The 18,523-nt window shown below is 52.8% G+C and overlaps 1 protein-coding gene across 1 annotated transcript in view; it reads left to right on the forward strand.

Annotated features, from left to right (window-relative positions):
• The first annotated feature begins 271 nt into the window (after positions 1–271).
• nxph4 (neurexophilin 4) overlaps positions 272–18,523 on the forward strand; it is a 23,151-nt gene continuing 4,899 nt past the window's right edge. Inside the window, exon 1 of the mRNA XM_085973054.1 lies at positions 272–485. Coding sequence (XP_085829180.1) covers positions 435–485 — 51 coding nt within the window. The 5' untranslated portion in view covers positions 272–434. The remainder of the gene's footprint in view (positions 486–18,523) is intronic.

Raw genomic sequence — 18,523 nt, forward strand, 5'->3', positions numbered from 1 at the left:
TATTGTGGTCCTCAGGACCCTACAGATGTGGTGCTCAGGACCCTCCAGATGTTGGGTTGGGTATTGTGGTCCTCAGGACCCTACAGATGTGGTGCTCAGGACCTTCCAGATGTTGGGTTGGGTATTGTGGTCCTCAGGACCCTACAGATGTGGTGCTCAGGACCCTACAGATGTTGGGTTGGGTATTGTGGTGCTCAGGACCCTCCAGATGTTGTGGTCCTCAGGACCCGCCAGATGTTGTGGTCCTCAGGACCCGCCAGATGTGGGTGTGCCGGAGTTTGCGCAGTGTCTGGGACGGGAGGCGGAGCGGAGCCGGAGCTCAGTCCGACAGACGCGCTCCCGGAGCCGGCTGCTGCTCTCCCTCTCTCCCTCCCTCCTCTCTCCCTCCCCCCGACCCCCGGGACCCGGACTCCGGCTCCGGCCCCAGCCGCACCATGCAGACTGTCGGCTGGTCTCTCGTTCTCCTTCACAGCCTCCTCAATCAGGTCAGTCCCAGTTTAATCAAACTTTGCGGATTTGGGGTGGGGAGAGAGAGATTGCGTTTCGTGTCTCGGAATTGGAGGGAGAGAGAGACAGAAAGAGACAGGGAGAGAGGGAAAAATACAGAGATATAGAAAGGCAGAGATATATAAAGAGACAGAGAAACAAAGAGAGAAAGAGACAGAGAAAGAGAGAGAGAGAGAGAGAAAGAAAGAGACAGAGAGAGAAAGAGAGAGACAGAGAAAAAGAGAGACAGAGAGACAGAGAGAGAGAGACAGAGAGAGGCAGACAGAGAGAGAGAGAGACAGAGAGAGAGAGACAGAGAGAGAGAGAGAAAGAGACAGACAGAGAGAGGAGAGAGAGAGAGAGAGAAAGAGACAGACAGAGAGAGAGAGAGACAGAGAGAGAGAATGGAATCAGAATCTAGGGATCAGAGGCAGATCATGTTGAAGATTAAAGAACAGAGATTGAAAGATAAGGAGCGATGGACAGAATGTGTTTAGAGGTTGGCGATAGGGACAGAGTGCGAGGGAGATTGAGGAAATTGAGAGAGATGGACAGAATGTGATGGGAGAGTAAATGGAGTCAGAGAAACGAAGGATCAGAGACGGAGAGAGACCCAGAGAGTGGGAATCGATTGTTCGAGATTGAAGAACGGGAGAATGATGGAGGAGTTTTGATCGAGTAGTGAGGGAGAAACTGTTTCCAGTGGCAGGAGGGTCGGTAACCAGAGGACACAGATTGAAGATAATCAGCAAAAGAACCAGAGGGGGAGATGAGGAGAATGTTTTTACACAGCGAGTTGTTGTGATCTGGAACGCGCTGCCTGAAAGGGCGGTGGGAGCAGATTCAATAGTAACTTTCAAAAGGGGGAATTGGAGAAATACTTGAAGGGGAAAAATTCACAGGGCTATGGGGGAAAGAGCAGGGGGGGAGTGGGACTAATTGGAGAGCTCGTTCACAGAGCCGGCACAGGCACGATGGGCCGAATGGCCTCCTGTGCTGTGTGAGTGAGTTAGACTTTGAAGAAGAGAGCGAGACGGACAGAATGTATTGGCGATTGTCGAAAAGGAGAAATGGACAAAACGTGTTGGCGTGAATGGAGTCAGAATGTAGGGATAAAGAGAGAGAGTTAGAGAGCAGGCACAGAGATTGAAGAGCGAGAGAGACGGACAGACTGTTAGAGATTGGAGAGAGAGAGAGATGGACAGAGTGTGTTAGAGATTGGAGAGAGAGAGAGATGGACAGAGTGTGTTAGAGATTGAAGAGCGAGAGAGATGGACAGAGTATGTTAGAGATTGAAGAGCGAGAGAGACGGACAGACTGTTAGAGATTGGAGAGAGAGAGAGATGGACAGAGTGTTAGAGATTGGAGAGAGAGAGAGATGGACAGAGTGTGTTAGAGATTGAAGAGCGAGAGAGATGGACAGAGTATGTTAGAGATTGAAGAGCGAGAGAGACGGACAGAGTGTGTTAGAGGTTGGCGAGAGAGATGGACAGAGTATGTTAGAGATTTAAGAGCGAGAGAGATGGACAGAGTGTGTTAGAGATTGGAGAGAGAGAGAGTGTGTTGGGTGTGAATGAAGAATCTGGGAAACAGGAGCAGATTAAGAAGAAGGGATAAAGAGGGAGAGGAGGAATGGGGAGTGAGGGTTAGAGAGAGACAGAATGAGTGAAGGGGGAGAGAGAGGGGGCGCGGAGAGCTGGAGAGAGTGGAGGAATGGAGAGAGATAGAATGAAGGGGAGAGAGGGGATATACAAGAGAGAAGGAAGGCAGAGTGGACAGAGAAGGAATAGGCAGCGAGAGTCTATGAAGAAGGGAGAGAGGGAGAGAGAGCAAGAAGATAACGGGAATGTATTAGGGTGGATACAGGAGAGGTGGTGAATCACGAGCTCTTACCATCTCTGGTCCTAGGCTGCTAGGTTCAAAGACGTCCCGTCTAACCAGTTACACTGTGACCCACGTCGCAATACGGAGAGCAAAGAAACCGCTTCATCCTCAGAGTGTTGGGTGAAGTGTGCGACACTGTATTGGGGACTGATCGGTCTTTATATTCCACAATCGGAGCATATTTTATCATCGGTGATTATCCCAACTTAATTATTTCGCGATTAATTCGTGTACATTGACGCCAAGTGTGCAGCACGAACATGCTCGAGGGGCTGAATGGCCTCCTCCTGTTCCTAATGTAACAGGCTCGAGGGGCTGAACGGCCTCCTCCTGTTCCCAATGTAACAGGCTCTAGGGGCTGAACGGCCTCCTCCAGTTCCTAATGTAACAGGCTCGAGGGGCTGAATGGCCTCCTCCTGTTCCCAATGTAACAGGCTCGAGGGGGGCTGAATGGCCTCCTCCTGTTCCTAATGTAACAGGCTCGAGGGGGTCTCTGAGGGGGAGCGGTGCAGATTCACCAGAATGATTCCCCGGGGGCTAAAAGGGTTTAAATTACGAGGACAGGTTACACAGACTAGGCTTGTGATCCCGCGAGTTTAGAAGATTAAGGGCTGATCTAATCGAAGTGTTTAAGATGATTGAAGGATTTGATTGGGTCGAGAGAGAGAGACTATTTCCTCTGGTGTGGGGGGAGTCCAGAACAAGGGGTGGGGCGTAACCTTAACATTAGAGCCAGGCCGTTCAGGGGTGATGTCAGGAAGCACGTCTTCACACAAAGGCCAATAAATACCAAGGACTTCCAAAAGAATTAGATAAAGTTTCAGAGCAAAATATTTAAGAAACGGTGGAAATGGGATTTGGAATGAGGGCCAGCACTGACCCAAGGACGATGGGCCGAATGGCCGTTGTGTGTGAGTGGCACTGGTTCCTTATTTTAAAGAATGGGTACGGATTGATCCCCGAAATCTGCTTCCCCCCCCCCCCCCCCACCACCGCGATGATACTTTCTAAATGAGCCGCCCAGATCCAGCAAGATCCCAAGGCTCCAGCATCCCTGGACAGCCCTGAGATCACGAATCTCATCCTGAGTTCGGGAGGGAGAGATAATCAGCCCGGGGTGGGGGGGTTGTCCCCACTCCCGATCGCAGTCCGGTGACTCGGAGATTGACAGGAGCTGGGAGATTGTCGAGTCAGAGGTGATGCTTCCCGTTGTCGAATAGTGAAAAGAAAGAAAGAAAGAATTGCATTTATATAGCGCCTTTCGCGAGCCCAGGACATCCCAAAGCGCTTCACAGCCGATGAAGTGCGGTCGCTGTTGTAATGTAGGAAACGCGGCAGCGAATTTGCGCACAGCAAGCTCCCACAAACAGCAATGAGATGAGTGAGTAGATCATCTGTACTGGTGATGTCGGAGGGGCAGTACTGAGGGAGCGCCGCACTGTCGGAGGGGCAATACTGAGGGAGAGCCGCACTGTCGGAGGGGCAGTACTGAGGGAGCGCCACACTGTCAGAGGGGCAGTACTGAGGGAGCGCCACACTGTCGGAGGGGCAGTACTGAGGCAGCGCCGCACTGTCGGAGGGGCAGTACCGAGGGAGCGCCGCACTGTCGGAGGGGCGGTACTGAGGGAGCGCCGCACTGTCGGAGGGGCAGCAGAATGGCTGACACGTTAAGTGTAAGAAGTGTCGAGTCCCGCCGCGCGCGCACAGATCGTTCCCGGTGCGGTCGGAATCTCGGGAACCGTTCCCTCCGATTTCCCGCCTGTGTTTGCTCCTCTCGGTTGCGTCACAGCCTCCAGAAGGTTCTGTCGACAGACGCTGAAGCTCCCGGCTGTTACAGAAAGTGCGAGGACAAAGAGAGAGAAAAAAAAACACCAGAAAATTAATGAAATGTCATTAATTTGTAGAGAGGGAGATTAAAAAAAATATATACATCAACAAACCGGGACAGGCAGAACTGAGGTTAAACATCCTGCAAGTGCAAAGTTATCCGCGTCTGGTCAGCAGAACAAGGCGGGACAATATAAAATAAATGGTACAATTTTAAGTGGGATGGAGGAACAGTGAGACCCTGGGGCTGTACGGACACAAATCTTTGAAGGTGGCAGGGCAGTTTGAGAAGGCGGTTAAAAATGCATAAGGGTTTTATTAATAGAGGCATTGAGTACAATAGCAGGAAAGTTATGGTAAACCATTCAGGAATAAATTTTGTGTGCCAATTCTGGGCACCACACTTTAGAAAGGACGTCGATACTTTGGAGAGGGTGCGGAGGAGATTGACCAGAATGGTACCAAGGGATGAGGGACTTCAGTGACGTGGAGAGACTGGAGAAGCTGGGATTGTTCTCCTTAGAGCAGAGAAGGTGAAGGTGGAGATTGACCAGAATGGTACCAGGGGATGAGAGACTTCAGTGACGTGGGGAGACTGGAGAAGCTGGGGTTGTTCTCCTTAGAGCAGAGAAGGTTAAGGGGGAGATTGACCAGAATGGTACCAGGGGATGAGGGACTTCAGTTACGTGGAGAGACTGGAGAAGCTGGGGTTGTTCTCCTTGGAGCAGAGAAGGTTAAGGGGGAGAGTGACCAGAATGGTACCAGGGGATGAGGGACTTCAGTTACGTGGAGAAGCTGGGGTTGTTCTCCTTAGAGCAGAGAAGGTTAAGGGGGAGACACTCATTTCTCCAGCCCCTTTCACAACCTCCGGACGTCCCAAAGCGCTTTAAAGCCAATGAAGTACTTTTCAAGTGTGGTCACTGTTGTAATGTAGGAAACGCGGCAGCCAATTTGTGCACAGCAAGCTCCCACAAACAGCAATGTGATAAATGACCAGATCATCTGTTTTTTAGTGATGTTGGTTGAGGGATAAATATTGGCTCCAGGGCACCGGGGAGAACTCCCCCCTGCTCTTCTTCAAAATAGTGGCCCTGGGATCTTTTACATCCACCTGAGAGAGCAGACGGGGCCTCGGTTTAACGCCTCATCCCAAAGACGGCCCCTCCGACAGTGCAGCGCTCCCTCAGTACCGCCCCGCCGACAGTGCGGCGCTCCCTCAGTACTGCCCCTGCGACAGTGTGGCACTCCCTCAGTACTGCCCCTCCGACAGTGCGGCGCTCCCTCAGTACTGCCCCTCCGACAGTGCGGCGCTCCCTCAGTACTGCCCCTCCGACAGTGCGGCGCTCCCTCAGTACTGCCCCTCCGACAACGCGGCGCTCCCTCAGAGAAATGTTTTATGCAACGACTTGTGATCTACCGCTGAAAGGGCGGGGGGCGGGGTGGAGAGGAGAACAGATTCCTTCCTAACGTATCATTGACGCAGTTTCCTGTGATAGCATCTGGTTGGAACTGGTGAAGTGTGACAATCTCCCAGAGCTACAGACCTGAGACACAGAACCATCATCAGCAACAGCACACAGCCTTAATTACCTCAACTCTCGTGAATAAACATCATCCTGCAATACTATCAAGGTCAGATATTCTGTTTTGGGATAAATTGGATTTTCATTGTCAAACACTCCCAGGGCAGGTACAGCACGGGGTTAGATACAGAGTAAAGCTCCCTCTACACTGTCCCATCAAACACTCCCAGGGCAGGTACAGCACGGGTTAGATACAGAGTAAAGCTCCCTCTACACTGTCCCATCAAACACTCCCAGGGCAGGTACAGCACGGGGTTAGATACAGAGTAAAGCTCCCTCTGCACTGTCCCATCAAACATTCCCAGGGCAGGTACAGCACGGGTTAGATACAGAGTAAAGCTCACTCTACACTATCCCATCACTCCCAGGGCAGATACAGCACGGTTTAAGCCTCCCTTACTGTGTGTCTGTGAGTGTGAGTGTGTGTCGGGGTCTGTTATGAGATGAGGTACAGGTCGGGCAGCACCGTGAGGTGTGGATTGGCTGGGGCGTTATCAACAGGGAGCTGAGCCTCTTGAAATTAATTCTTACCATATTCAGCCTCCTCACGAGTTCTGCGGAATTTCCATAAATTACCAAGCAAGCTCCCTCCATAACTCGAAAGGGGGTTGAAATATTGAGGAGTCTGAAAGTCAAAGAATGGATGGCAAGAAAGCGCGAGCTCGCATTTCTCCAGCCCCTTTCCCCACCTCAGGACGTCCCAAAGCGCTTCACAGCCAATTTGCGCACAGCAAGGTCCCACAAACAGCAATGTGATAAATGACCAGATCATCTGGTTTTTTTTTCAAGTGATGTTGGCTGAGGGATAAATATTGGCCCCAGGACACTGGGGAGAACTCCCCCCTGCTCTTCTTCGAAATAGTGCACATGTCCTAACTCGTGCTGAGTCCAGTTCGCCCATTGCCCCTCGCTGAGCTACACTCGCTCCCGGTCCAGCAACGCCTCGAATTTAAAATTCTCATCCTCCTGCTCAAATCTCTCCATGGCCTCCTCAACCCTCCCCCTCCCTATCTCTGTAACCTCCTCCAGCCCCCTACACCCCTCCCTATCTCTGTAACCTCCTCCAGCCCCTACAACCCTCCCTATCTCTGTAACCTCCTCCAGCCCCTACAACCCTCCCTATCTCTGTAACCTCCTCCAGCCCCCTACAACCCTCCCTATCTCTGTAACCTCCTCCTGCCCCTACAACCCTCCCTCTCTGTAACCTCCTCCAGCCCCCTACAACCCTCCCTATCTCTGTAACCTCCTCCAGCCCCTACAACCCTATCTCTGTAACCTCCTCCAGCCCCCTACAACCCTCCCTATCTCTGTAACCTCCTCCAACCCCTACAACCCTCCCTATCTCTGTAACCTCCTCCAGCCCCCTACACCCCTCCCTATCTCTGTAACCTCCTCCAGCCCCTACAACCCTCCCTATCTCTGTAACCCCCTCCAGCCCCTACAACCCTCCCTATCTCTGTAACCTCCTCCAGCCCCTACAACCCTCCCCATCTCTGTAACCTCCTCCAGCCCCCTACAACCCTCCCTATCTCTGTAACCTCCCCCAGCCCCCTACAACCCTCCCTATCTCTGTAACCTTCTCCAGCCCCCTACAACCCTCCCTATCTCTGTAACCTCCTCCAGCCCCCTACAACCCTCCCTATCTCTGTAACCTCCTCCAGCCCCTACAACCCTCCCTATCTCTGTAACCTCCTCCAGCACCCTACAACCCTCCCTATCTCTGTAAGCTCCTCCGGCCCCTACAACCCTCCCTATCTCTGTAACCTCCTCCGGCCCCTACAACCCTCCCTATCTCTGTAACCTCCTCCAGCCCCCGAGATCCAGGAATGGTCCCCGCAGATTGGAACTTTTAAAAATTCATTTATGGGATGTGGGCGTCGCTGGTAAGGCCGGCATTTATTGCCCATCCCTAATTGCCCCTTGAGAAGGTGGTGGTGAGCCGCCTTCTTGAACCGCTGCAGTCCGTGTGGTGAAGGTGCTCCCACAGTGCTGTTAGGGAGGGAGTTCCAGGATTTTGACCCAGTGACGATGAAGGAACGGCCGATATATTTCCAAGCCGGGATGGTGTGTGGGACTCGGAGGTGGAACTTGGAGGTGGTGCTGTTCCCATGCGCCTGCTGCCCTTGTCCTTCTAGGTGGAAGAGGTCGCGGGTTTGGGAGGTGCTGCCGAAGAAGCCTTGGCGAGTTGCTGCAGTGCATCTTGTAGATGGTACACACTGCAGCCACGGTGCGCCGGTGGTGGAGGGAGTGAATGTTTAAGGTGGTGGATGGGGTGCCCATCAAGCGGGCTGCTTTGTCCTGGATGGTGTCGAGCTTCTTGAGTGTTGTCGGAGCTGCACTCATCCAGGCAAGTGGAGAGTATTCCATCACACTCCTGACTTGTGCCTTGTTGATGGTGGATGGCCTTTGGGGAGTCAGGAGGTGAGACACTCGCCGCAGAATACCCAGCCTCTGACCTGCTCTTGTAGCCACAGGATTTATGTGGCTGGTCCAGTTAAGTTTCTGGTCAATGGTGACCCCCCCAGGATGTTGATGGTGGGGGATTCGGCAATGATAATGCCGTTGAATGTCAAGGGGCGGTGGTTAGACTCTCGCTTGTTGGAGATAGTCATTGCCTGGCACTAGTGTGGTGCGAATGTTACCTGCCACTCATCAGCCCAAGCCTGAACGTCGTCCAGGTCTTGTTGCATGCGGGCATGGACTGCTTCATTATCTGAGGAGTGGCAAATGTAACCTCTCGATTCGAGAAAGGAGGGCAAGAGAAGACGGGGAACTGCAGAGAGGTCAGAGCGGGAGCGGAGAATTAAAGTGACAGGCGGCCGGAAGCTCGGGGTCGCGCTAGTGGACTGAACGGAGGTGTTCCGCAAAGCGGTCGTCCAATCTGCGTTTGGCCTCCCCAATGTAGAGGAGACCGCATCGTGAGCAGCGAATACAGTATATTAGATTGCAAGAAGTACAAGTAAATCGCTGTTTCACCTGGAAGGAGTGATTGGGGGCCCTGGACGGGGAGAAGGGAGGAGGCGAATCCTCATTAAAATCCTTCTAGAAACCTTTGATGCCGCCCAATCACGTTACGATTTTCTCAAGTGTCCTGAAGAATGGATTCCAGCATTTTCCCCGATGACTGACCTCAGGCTATAACCGGTCTGTAGTTCCCCGTTTTCCTTCGGCCTCCTTTCTCGAATAGAAACATAGAAGATAGGAGCAGGAGTAGGCCATTCGGCCCCTCGAGCCCACTCCGCCATTCAATGAGATCATGGCTGATCATCCAAATTCAGTACCTGGTCCCTGCCTTCTCCCCATATCCCTTGATCCCTTTAGCCTTAAGAAATATATCCAACTCCTTCTTGAATATATTTAATAAGTTGGCCTCCACTGCCTTCTGTGGTAGAGAATTCCACAGGTTCACCATTCTCTGGGTGAAGAAATTCCTCCTCATCTCTGTCCTAAATGGTTTACCCCTTATCCTTAGACTGTGACCCCTGGTTCTGGACTCCGCCGCCATCGGGAATATCCTTCCCGCATCTGGTCTGTCTAGTCCTGTTAGAATTTTATAAGTTTCAATGAGATCCCCTCTCATTCTTCTAAACTCTAGCGAGTATAAGCCCAATCGACCCAATCTCTCTTCATACGTCATTCCTGCCATCCCAGGTATCAGCCTGGTGAATCTTCGCTGCACTCCCTCCATGGCAAGAACATCCTTCCTCAGATAAGGCGACCAAAACTGCACACAGTACTCCAGGTGTGGTCTCACCAAGGCCCTGTACTACTGCAGCAAGACATCCTTGCTCCTGTACTCGAATCCTCTCGCTACGAAGGCCAACATACCATTTGCCTTCTTAACCGCCTGCTGCACCTGCATGCTTACCTTCAGCGACTGGTGTACAAGGACACTCGGGTCTCGTTGTACTTACCCTTTTGCCGCCTTCCAATCCGCGGGGACTGTTCCTGAATCCAGGGAACTTTGGAAGATCTCAACCAATGCGTCCGCTATCTCTGCAGCCACCTCTCTTTTTAAAAAAAAAACCCTAGGATGTAGGCCATCGCGTCCAGGGGATTTGTCAGCCTTCAGTCCCATTAATTTCTCCAGTACTATGTCTTTACTTATACTGATTTCTTTAAGTTCCTCGTTCTCTCTGGAGCCTGGGTTCCCCACTATTTCCGGAATGGTTTTTGTGTCGTCTTCCGTGAAGACAGACGCCAACTTTTCGTTTAATGTCTCTGCCATTTCCTTATTGCCAGTTATAATCTCTCCTGTTCCACCAGGGTTACGTAGATACTGAGGGGGAGGTGGGAGGAGGGGGCGCAAGGAGGCCATGGAAGGGATTTGAACAGGAGGATGAGAATTTTAAAATCGAGGCGTTGCCGGACCGAGAGCCAGTGTAGGTCAGCGAGCGACAGGTGAGGGGACGACAGGTGAACGGGACTCGGAGCGAGTTAGGACACGGTTCACAGCGGCAGTTTCGGACGAGCTGACACTTAGCGGAGGTTGGAAGGAGGGAGGCTGGCCAGGGAAGCATCGGAATAAAAAGATAAGGAAGAGCTCGCATTTCTCCAGCCCCTTTCCCCACCTCAGGACGTCCCAAAGCGCTTCACAGCCAATGAAGTACTTTTTTCAAAGCGTAGTCACTGTTGTAATGTGGGAAACGCGGCAGCCAATTGGCGCACAGCAAACAGCAATGTGATAATGACGAGATCATCTGTTTTTTTTCAAGTGATGTTGGTTGAGGGACAAATATTGGCCCCAGGACACCGAGGAGAACTCCCCCCTGCTCTTCTTCGAAATGGTAGCCCATGGGATCTTTTACGTCCACCTGAGAGGGCAGACGGAGCCTCGGTTTAACGTCTCATCTGAAAGACGGCCCCTCCGACAGTGCGGCGCTCCCTCAGTACTGCCTCTCTGACAGTGCGGTGCTCCCTCAGTACCGACAGTGCGGCGCTCCCTCAGTACCGACCCTCCGACAGTGCGGCGCTCCCTTGGTACCGCCCCTCCGACAGTGCGGCGCTCCCTCAGTGCCGCCCCTCTGACAGTGCGGCGCTCCCTCAGTGCCGCCCCTCCGACAGTGTGGCGCTCCCTCAGTGCCGCCCCTCCGACAGTGCGGCGCTCCCTCAGTGCCGCCCCTCCGACAGTGCGGCGCTCCCTCAGTGCCGCCCCTCCGACAGTGCGGCGCTCCCTCAGTGCCGCCCCTCCGACAGTGCGGCGCTCCCTCAGTGCCGCCCCTCCGACAGTGCGGCGCTCCCTCAGTGCCGCCCCTCCGACAGTGCGGCGCTCCCTCAGTGCCGCCCCTCCGACAGTGCGGCGCTCCCTCAGTGCCGCCCCTCCGACAGTGCGGCGCTCCCTCAGTACTGCCCCTCCGACAGTGCGGCGCTCCCTCAGTACCGCCCCTCCGACAGTGCGGCGCTCCCTCAGTACCGCCCCTCCGACAGTGCGGCGCTCCCTCAGTGCCGCCCCTCCGACAGTGCGGCGCTCCCTCAGTGCCGCCCCTCCGACAGTGCGGCGCTCCCTCAGTGCCGCCCCTCCGACAGTGCGGCGCTCCCTCAGTACCGCCCCTCCGACAGTGCGGCGCTCCCTCAGTGCCGCCCCTCCGACAGTGCGGCGCTCCCTCAGTACCGCCCCTCCGACAGTGCGGCGCTCCCTCAGTACCGCCCCTCCGACAGTGCAGCGCTCCCTCAGTACCGCCCCTCCGACAGTGCGGCGCTCCCTCAGTACTGCCCCTCCGACAGTGCGGCACTCCCTCAGTACTGGTATCGGGAGAGCATCAGCCTAGATTTTTATGCTCGAGTCTCTGGAGTGGGGGCTTGCACCCGCATCCTCCTGTCTCGGAGGCGAGAGCGCTGCCCACTGAAGCATGACTATCTGCCGAATGGTGGAGTCTCGGAGGGACAGGGGAGGGTCCCGGCTGCAGGAGAATGAAATCGGAGGCGAGGGGCGCTCCCCCTGATTTTCTTGATCTCTCCGCCCACACACAATGCGTCAGTGATTCAACGGTTAGTGCGAAGAGATGTCGGCGCGGAGGATATAAAATCCTTGACAGGAACTTTGCAGCTAATTCATTTAAATGAGTTGGAGTTTGGTGGGAATCTCAGATAATAGGCCGCTCAATAAAGCAGTCAGTGAGTTAGCAGTTGAGAATCCCACACAATAAACTCCGCTCTTGCCTAAAGGAAATAATTATTCTAATGGAACCCTCGAGGGCGGCTTGCTAATCCTGCCTCCAAATCGCTCTCTCGCTCTCGCTCCTGCAAAGCCTTCTCGACAATTTAAATGTAATTTTCTAGAATCAGGGTTTATTGGCTGGGCTTCTTAGCAATGTGCATAATCCGGGCGATCGCAGGCGAAGCTGGGAGGTTCCTAATGGAGAGATAGCGTCCGACTTTGGAACTGGTGTGGTCCAGGTCCCGCAGCGCCTTGAATCTTTCACATCTCTCCATTGCCTCCTCGCTCCTTGCTCACCTCCCTATCTCTGTAACCTCCTCCAGCCCCCTACAACCCTCCCTATCTCTAACCTCCTCCAGCCCCTACAACCCTCCCTATCTCTGTAACCTCCTCCAGCCCCCTACAACCCTCCCTATCTCTAACCTCCTCCAGCCCCCTACAACCCTCCCTATCTCTGTAACCTCCTCCAGCCCCTACAACCCTCCCTATCTCTGTAACCTCCTCCAGCCCCCTACAACCCTCCCTATCTCTGTAACCTCCTCCAGCCCCTACAACCCTCCCTATCTCTGTAACCTCCTCCAGCCCCTACAACCCTCCCTATCTCTGTAACCTCCTCCAGCCCCCTACAACCCTCCCTATCTCTGTAACCTCCTCCAGCCCCCTACAACCCTCCCTATCTCTCTAACCTCCTCCAGCCCCCTACAACCCTCCCTATCTCTAACTTCCTCCAGCCCCCTACAACCCTCCCTATCTCTGTAACCTCCTCCAGCCCCCTACAACCCTCCCTATCTCTAACTTCCTCCAGCCCCCTACAACCCTCCCTATCTCAGTAACCTCCTCCAGCCCCCTACAACCCTCCCTATCTCTCTAACCTCCTCCAGCCCCCTACAACCCTCCCTATCTCTGTAACCTCCTCCAGCCCCCGACAACCCTCCCTATCTCTGTAACCTCCTCCAGCCCCTACAACCCTCCCTATCTCTGTAACCTCCTCCAACCCCCTACAACCCTCCCTATCTCAGTAACCTCCTCCAGCCCCCTACAACCCTCCCTATCTCTCTAACCTCCTCCAGCCCCCTACAACCCTCCCTATCTCTGTAACCTCCTCCAGCCCCTACAACCCTCCCTATCTCTCTAACCTCCTCCAGCCCCCTACAACCCTCCCTATCTCTGTAACCTCCTCCAGCCCCCTACAACCCTCCCTATCTCTGTAACCTCCTCCAGTCCCTACAACCCTCCCTATCTCTGTAACCTCCTCCAGCCCCTACAACCCTCCCTATCTCTGTAACCTCCTCCAGCCCCCTACAACCCTCCTTATCTCTGTAACCTCCTCCAGCCCCTACAACCCTCCCTATCTCTCTAACCTCCTACAACCCCCCCCCATATCTCTGTAACCTCCTCCAGCCCCCTACAGCCCTCCCTATCTCTGTAACCTCCTCCAGTCCCTACAACCCTCCCTATCTCTGTAACCTCCTCCAGCCCCTACAACCCTCCCTATCTCTGTAACCTCCTCCAGCCCCCTACAACCCTCCTTATCTCTGTAACCTCCTCCATCCCCCTACAACCCTCCCTATCTCTGTAACCTCCTCCATCCCCCTACAACCCTCCCTATCTCTGTAACCTCCTCCAGCCCCTACAACCCTCCCTATCTCTGTAACCTCCTCCAGCCCCCTACAACCCTCCCTATCTCTGTAATCCCCTCCAGCCCCTACAACCCTCCTTATCTCTGTAACCCCCTCCAGCCCCTACAACCCTCCCTATCTCTGTAACCTCCTCCAGCCCCTACAACCCTCCCTAGCTCTGTAACCTCCTCCAGCCCCCTACAACCCTCCCAGATCGCAGCCTTGAATATACTCAATGACTGAGCATCCACAGTCCTCTGGGGAAGAGAATTCCAAAGATACACAACCCTCCGAGTGAATCTCTGATTTGTTTTTCATTTATTATTCCCCCTATTCCTCCCTCCTGTTTCCCCCCTGGCTGGAGAGTCTAGAACCAGGGGTCACAGTCTCAGGATAAGGGGTCGGCCATTTAGGACTGAGATGAGGAGGAATTTCTTCACTCGGAGGGTGGTGAATCTTTGGAATTCTCCGCCCCAGAGGGCTGTGGAGGCTCAGTCGTTGAGTATATTCAAGGCAATATAAACTAAAGGGTACAATCCTAAAGGGGGTGCAGGAACAGAGAGACCTGGGGGTATATGTGCACAAATCGTTGAAGGTGGCAGGGCAGGTTGAGAAAGTGGTTAAAAAAGCTTACGGGATCCTGGGCTTCATAAATAGAGGTATAGAGTACAAAAGCAAGGAAGTTATGATGAACCTGTATAAAACACTGGTTCGGCCTCAACTGGAGTATTGTGTCCAATTCTGGGCACCGCACTTTAGGAAGGATGTGAAGGCCTTAGAGAGGGTGCAGAAAAGATTTACAAGAATGGTACCAGGGGATGAGGGGCTTCAGTTATGTGGAGAGACTGGAGAAGCTGGGGTTGTTCTCCTTAGAGCAGAGAAGGTTAAGGGGGAGATTGACCAGAATGGTACCAGAGGATGAGGGACTTCAGTTACACGGAGAGACTGGAGAAGCTGGGATTGTTCTCCTTAGAGCAGAGAAGGTTAAGGGGGAGATTGACCAGAATGGTACCAGGGGATGAGGGACTTCAGTGACGTGGAGAGACTGGAGAAGGTGGGATTGTTCTCCTTAGAGCAGAGAAGGTTAAGGGGGAGATTGACCAGAATGGTACCAGGGGATGAGGGACTTCAGTGACGTGGAGAGACTGGAGAAGCTGGGGTTGTTCTCCTTAGAGCAGAGAAGGTTAAGAGGGAGATTGACCAGAATGGTACCAGGGGATGAGGGACTTCAGTGACATGGAGAGACTGGAGAAGCTGGGGTTGTTCTCCTTAGAGCAGAGAAGGTTAAGAGGGAGATTGACCAGAATGGTACCAGGGGATGAGAGACTTCAGTGACATGGAGAGACTGGAGAAGCTGGGGTTGTTCTCCTTAGAGCAGAGAAGGTTAAGAGGGAGATTGACCAGAATGGTACCAGGGGATGAGGGACTTCAGTGACGTGGAGAGACTGGAGAAGGTGGGATTGTTCTCCTTAGAGCAGAGAAGGTTAAGAGGGAGATTGACCAGAATGGTACCAGGGGATGAGGGACTTCAGTGACGTGGAGAGACTGGAGAAGCTGGGGTTGTTCTCCTTAGAGCAGAGAAGGTTAAGAGGGAGATTGACCAGAATGGTACCAGAGGACGAGGGACTTCAGTGATGTGGAGAGACTGGAGAAGCTGGGGTTGTTCTCCTTAGAGCAGAGAAGGTTAAGGGGGAGATTGACCAGAATGGTACCAGGGGATGAGGGACTTCAGTGATGTGGAGAGACTGGAGAAGCTGGGGTTGTTCTCCTTGGAGCAGAGAAGGTTGAGAGGATATTTGATGGAGGTGTTCAAAATCATGAGGGGTCTGGACAGAGTAGATAGAGAGAAACTGTTCCCATTGGCGGAAGGGTCGAGAACCAGAGGACACAGATTTAAGGTGATTGACAGAACAACCAAAGGCGAAATGAGGAATAACTTTTCTACGCAGCGAGTGGTTGTGATCTGGAATGCGCTGCCTGAATGGGTGGTGGAGGCAGACTCAATCATGGCTTTCGAAAGGGAATTGGATAAGTACCCGAAGGAAAAGAATTGGCAGGGCTACGGGTAAAGGGCGGGGGAGTGGGACTAGCTGAAGGGCTCTTGCAGAGAGCTGGCACGGGCTCGACGGGCCGAATGGCCTCCGACTGTGCTGTGACCATTCTATGATGCTAAGCTATGCTATAAATAGATCAAATCAAGTTAGGAGGTAGTCTAGTACACTTTATTAAGTTAATTCAAAGGGGCAGTGGGAGGTAATTAGATTAACGAGGAGGCAGTATCTGTTTGAATTGAATCTCAATATATAATCGCAAAATTAAAGCAACGTCTGTTTTGTACAGCACCTTTCAAGATCTCAGGACGTCCGAGAGAGTTGCACAGCCATTGAATTACTCACTGTTACATTAGGAACAGGAGGAGTCCATTCAGCCCCTCTCGAGCCTGTTACATTAGGAACAGGAGGAGTCCATTCAGCCCCTCTCGAGCCTGTTACATTAGGAACAGGAGGAGTCCATTCAGCCCCCCTCGAGCCTGTTACATTAGGAACAGGAGGAGGCCATTCAGCCCCCCTCGAGCCTGTTACATTAGGAACAGGAGGAGGCCATTCAGCCCCCCTCGAGCCTGTTACATTAGGAACAGGAGGAGTCCATTCAGCCCCCCTCGAGCCTGTTACATTAGGAACAGGAGGAGTCCATTCAGCCCCCTCGAGCCTGTTACATTAGGAACAGGAGGAGTCCATTCAGCCCCCCTCGAGCCTGTTACATTAGGAACAGGAGGAGTCCATTCAGCCCCCTCGAGCCTGTTCCATTAGGAACAGGAGGAGGCCATTCAGCCCCTCGAGCCTGTTACATTAGGAGCAGGAGGAGGCCATTCAGCCCCCCTCGAGCCTGTTACATTAGGAACAGGAGGAGGCCATTCAGCCCCCTCGAGCCTGTTACATTAGGAACAGGAGGAGGCCATTCAGCCCCTCGAGTCTGTTACATTAGGAACAGGAGGAGGCCATTCAGTCCCCTCGAGCCTGTTACATTAGGGACAGGAGGAGGCCATTCAGCCCCTCGAGTCTGTTACATCAGGAACAGGAGGAGGCCATTCAGCCCCTCGAGTCTGTTACATTAGGAACAGGAGGAGGTCATTCAGCTCCTCGAGCCTGTTACATTAGAGTCATAGAGTTATACAGCACAGAAAGAGGCCCATCGTGTCTGCGCCGTCCATCAAGCCCTGTCCAATCTAATCCCATTTTCCAGCACTTGGTCCCTAGCCTTGTATGCAATGGCATTTCAAGTGCTCATCCAAATGCTTCTTGAATGTTGTGAGGGTTCCTTCCTCTACCACCCTTTTAGGCAGTGAGTTCCAGACTCCAACCACCCTCTGGGTGAAAAAGTTCCTCCTCAAATCCCCTCTAAACCTCCTGCCCCTTACCTTGAATCTATGCCCCCTTGTTATTGACCCCCCTACTAAGGGGAAAAGTTCCTCTTTATCTACCCTATCTATGCCCCTCATCATTTTGTACACCTCAATCAGGTCCCCCCTCAGCCTTCTTCGCTCCAAGGAAAACAACCCCAGCCTGTTCAGTCTTCATAGCTGAGGCGCTCCATCCCAGGTAACATCCTGGTGAATCTTCTCTGCACCCCCTCCAAAGCAATCACATCCTTCCTATAGTGAGGCGACCAGAACTGCACACAGTACTCCAGCTGTGGCCTCACCAGCGTTTTGTACAGCTCCATCATAACCTCCCTGCTCGTATATTCTATGCCTCTGCTAATGAAGGCAAGTATCCCATATGCCTTTTGAACCACCTTATCTACCTGTTCCGCTGCCTTCAGGGATCTATGTACATGTACACCAAGGTCCCTCTGACCCTCTGTACTTCCTAGGGTCCTACCACTCATTGTGTATTCCCTTGCCTTATTTGTCCGTCCAAAATGCATCACCTCGCACTTTTCAGGGTTAAATTCCATTTGCCACTTTTCCGCCCATCTGACCAACCCGTTTATATCGTCCTGTAGCCTGAGGCTTTCCTCCTCGCAATTTACCACCCCACCAATTTTCGTGTCATCTGCAAACTTACTGATCATACCTTTTACATTCTCCTCCAAATCATTTATGTAGATCACAAACAGCAAGGGACCCAGCACCGATCCCTGAGGTACCCCACTGGACACAGGCTTCCAGTCACAAAAGCAACCTTCGACCATCACCCTCTGCCTCCTGCCACTCAGCCAGTTTAGGATCCAACGTGCCAAGGCACCCTGGATCCCATGGGCTCTTACCTTCTTGACCAGTCTCCTATGCGGGACTTTGTCAAAAGCCTTACTGAAGTCCATGTATACCACATCCACAGCATTTCCTTCATCCACACACCTAGTCACCCACTCGAAAAATTCAATCAGATTGGTCAGACATGATTTACCCTTGACAAAGCCATGCTGACTATCCCCGATTAATCCTTGCCTCTCCAAGTGGAGACTAATTTTGTCCCTCAGAATCTTTTCCAATAATTTCCCTACCACAGATGTTAGGCTCACTGGCCTGTAATTCCCTGGTTTATCCCTGCTACCCTTCTTGAATAATGGTACTACGTTAGCTGTTCTCCAGTCTTCTGGTACATCCCCTGTGGCTAGAGAGGTTCTGAAAATTTGTGTCAGAGGCCCTGCAATCTCCTCCTTTGCCTCACACAGCAGCCTGGGATACATCTCGTCCAGGCCTGGGGATTGATCCACTTTTTGGCCTGCTAAAACCTCTAGTACCTCTTCCCTCTCGATGCTCATATGTTCAAGTATGTCACAGTCCCCTTGCCCGATTTCTATGTCTACATCGTCTTTCTCCATAGTGAACACAGATGCAAAAAATTCATTTAAAACCCCGCCTACATCATCTGGCTCTACACACAGATTGCCACTTTGGTCCCTAATGGGCCCTACCCTTTCCCTGGTTATCCTCTTGCCCTTAATATACTTATAAAACATCT

The sequence above is a fragment of the Somniosus microcephalus genome, chromosome 33, assembly GCF_052327205.1.
Source record: "Somniosus microcephalus isolate GS21.2 chromosome 33, FLI_Smic_1.0, whole genome shotgun sequence".
NCBI lineage: Eukaryota > Metazoa > Chordata > Chondrichthyes > Squaliformes > Somniosidae > Somniosus > Somniosus microcephalus.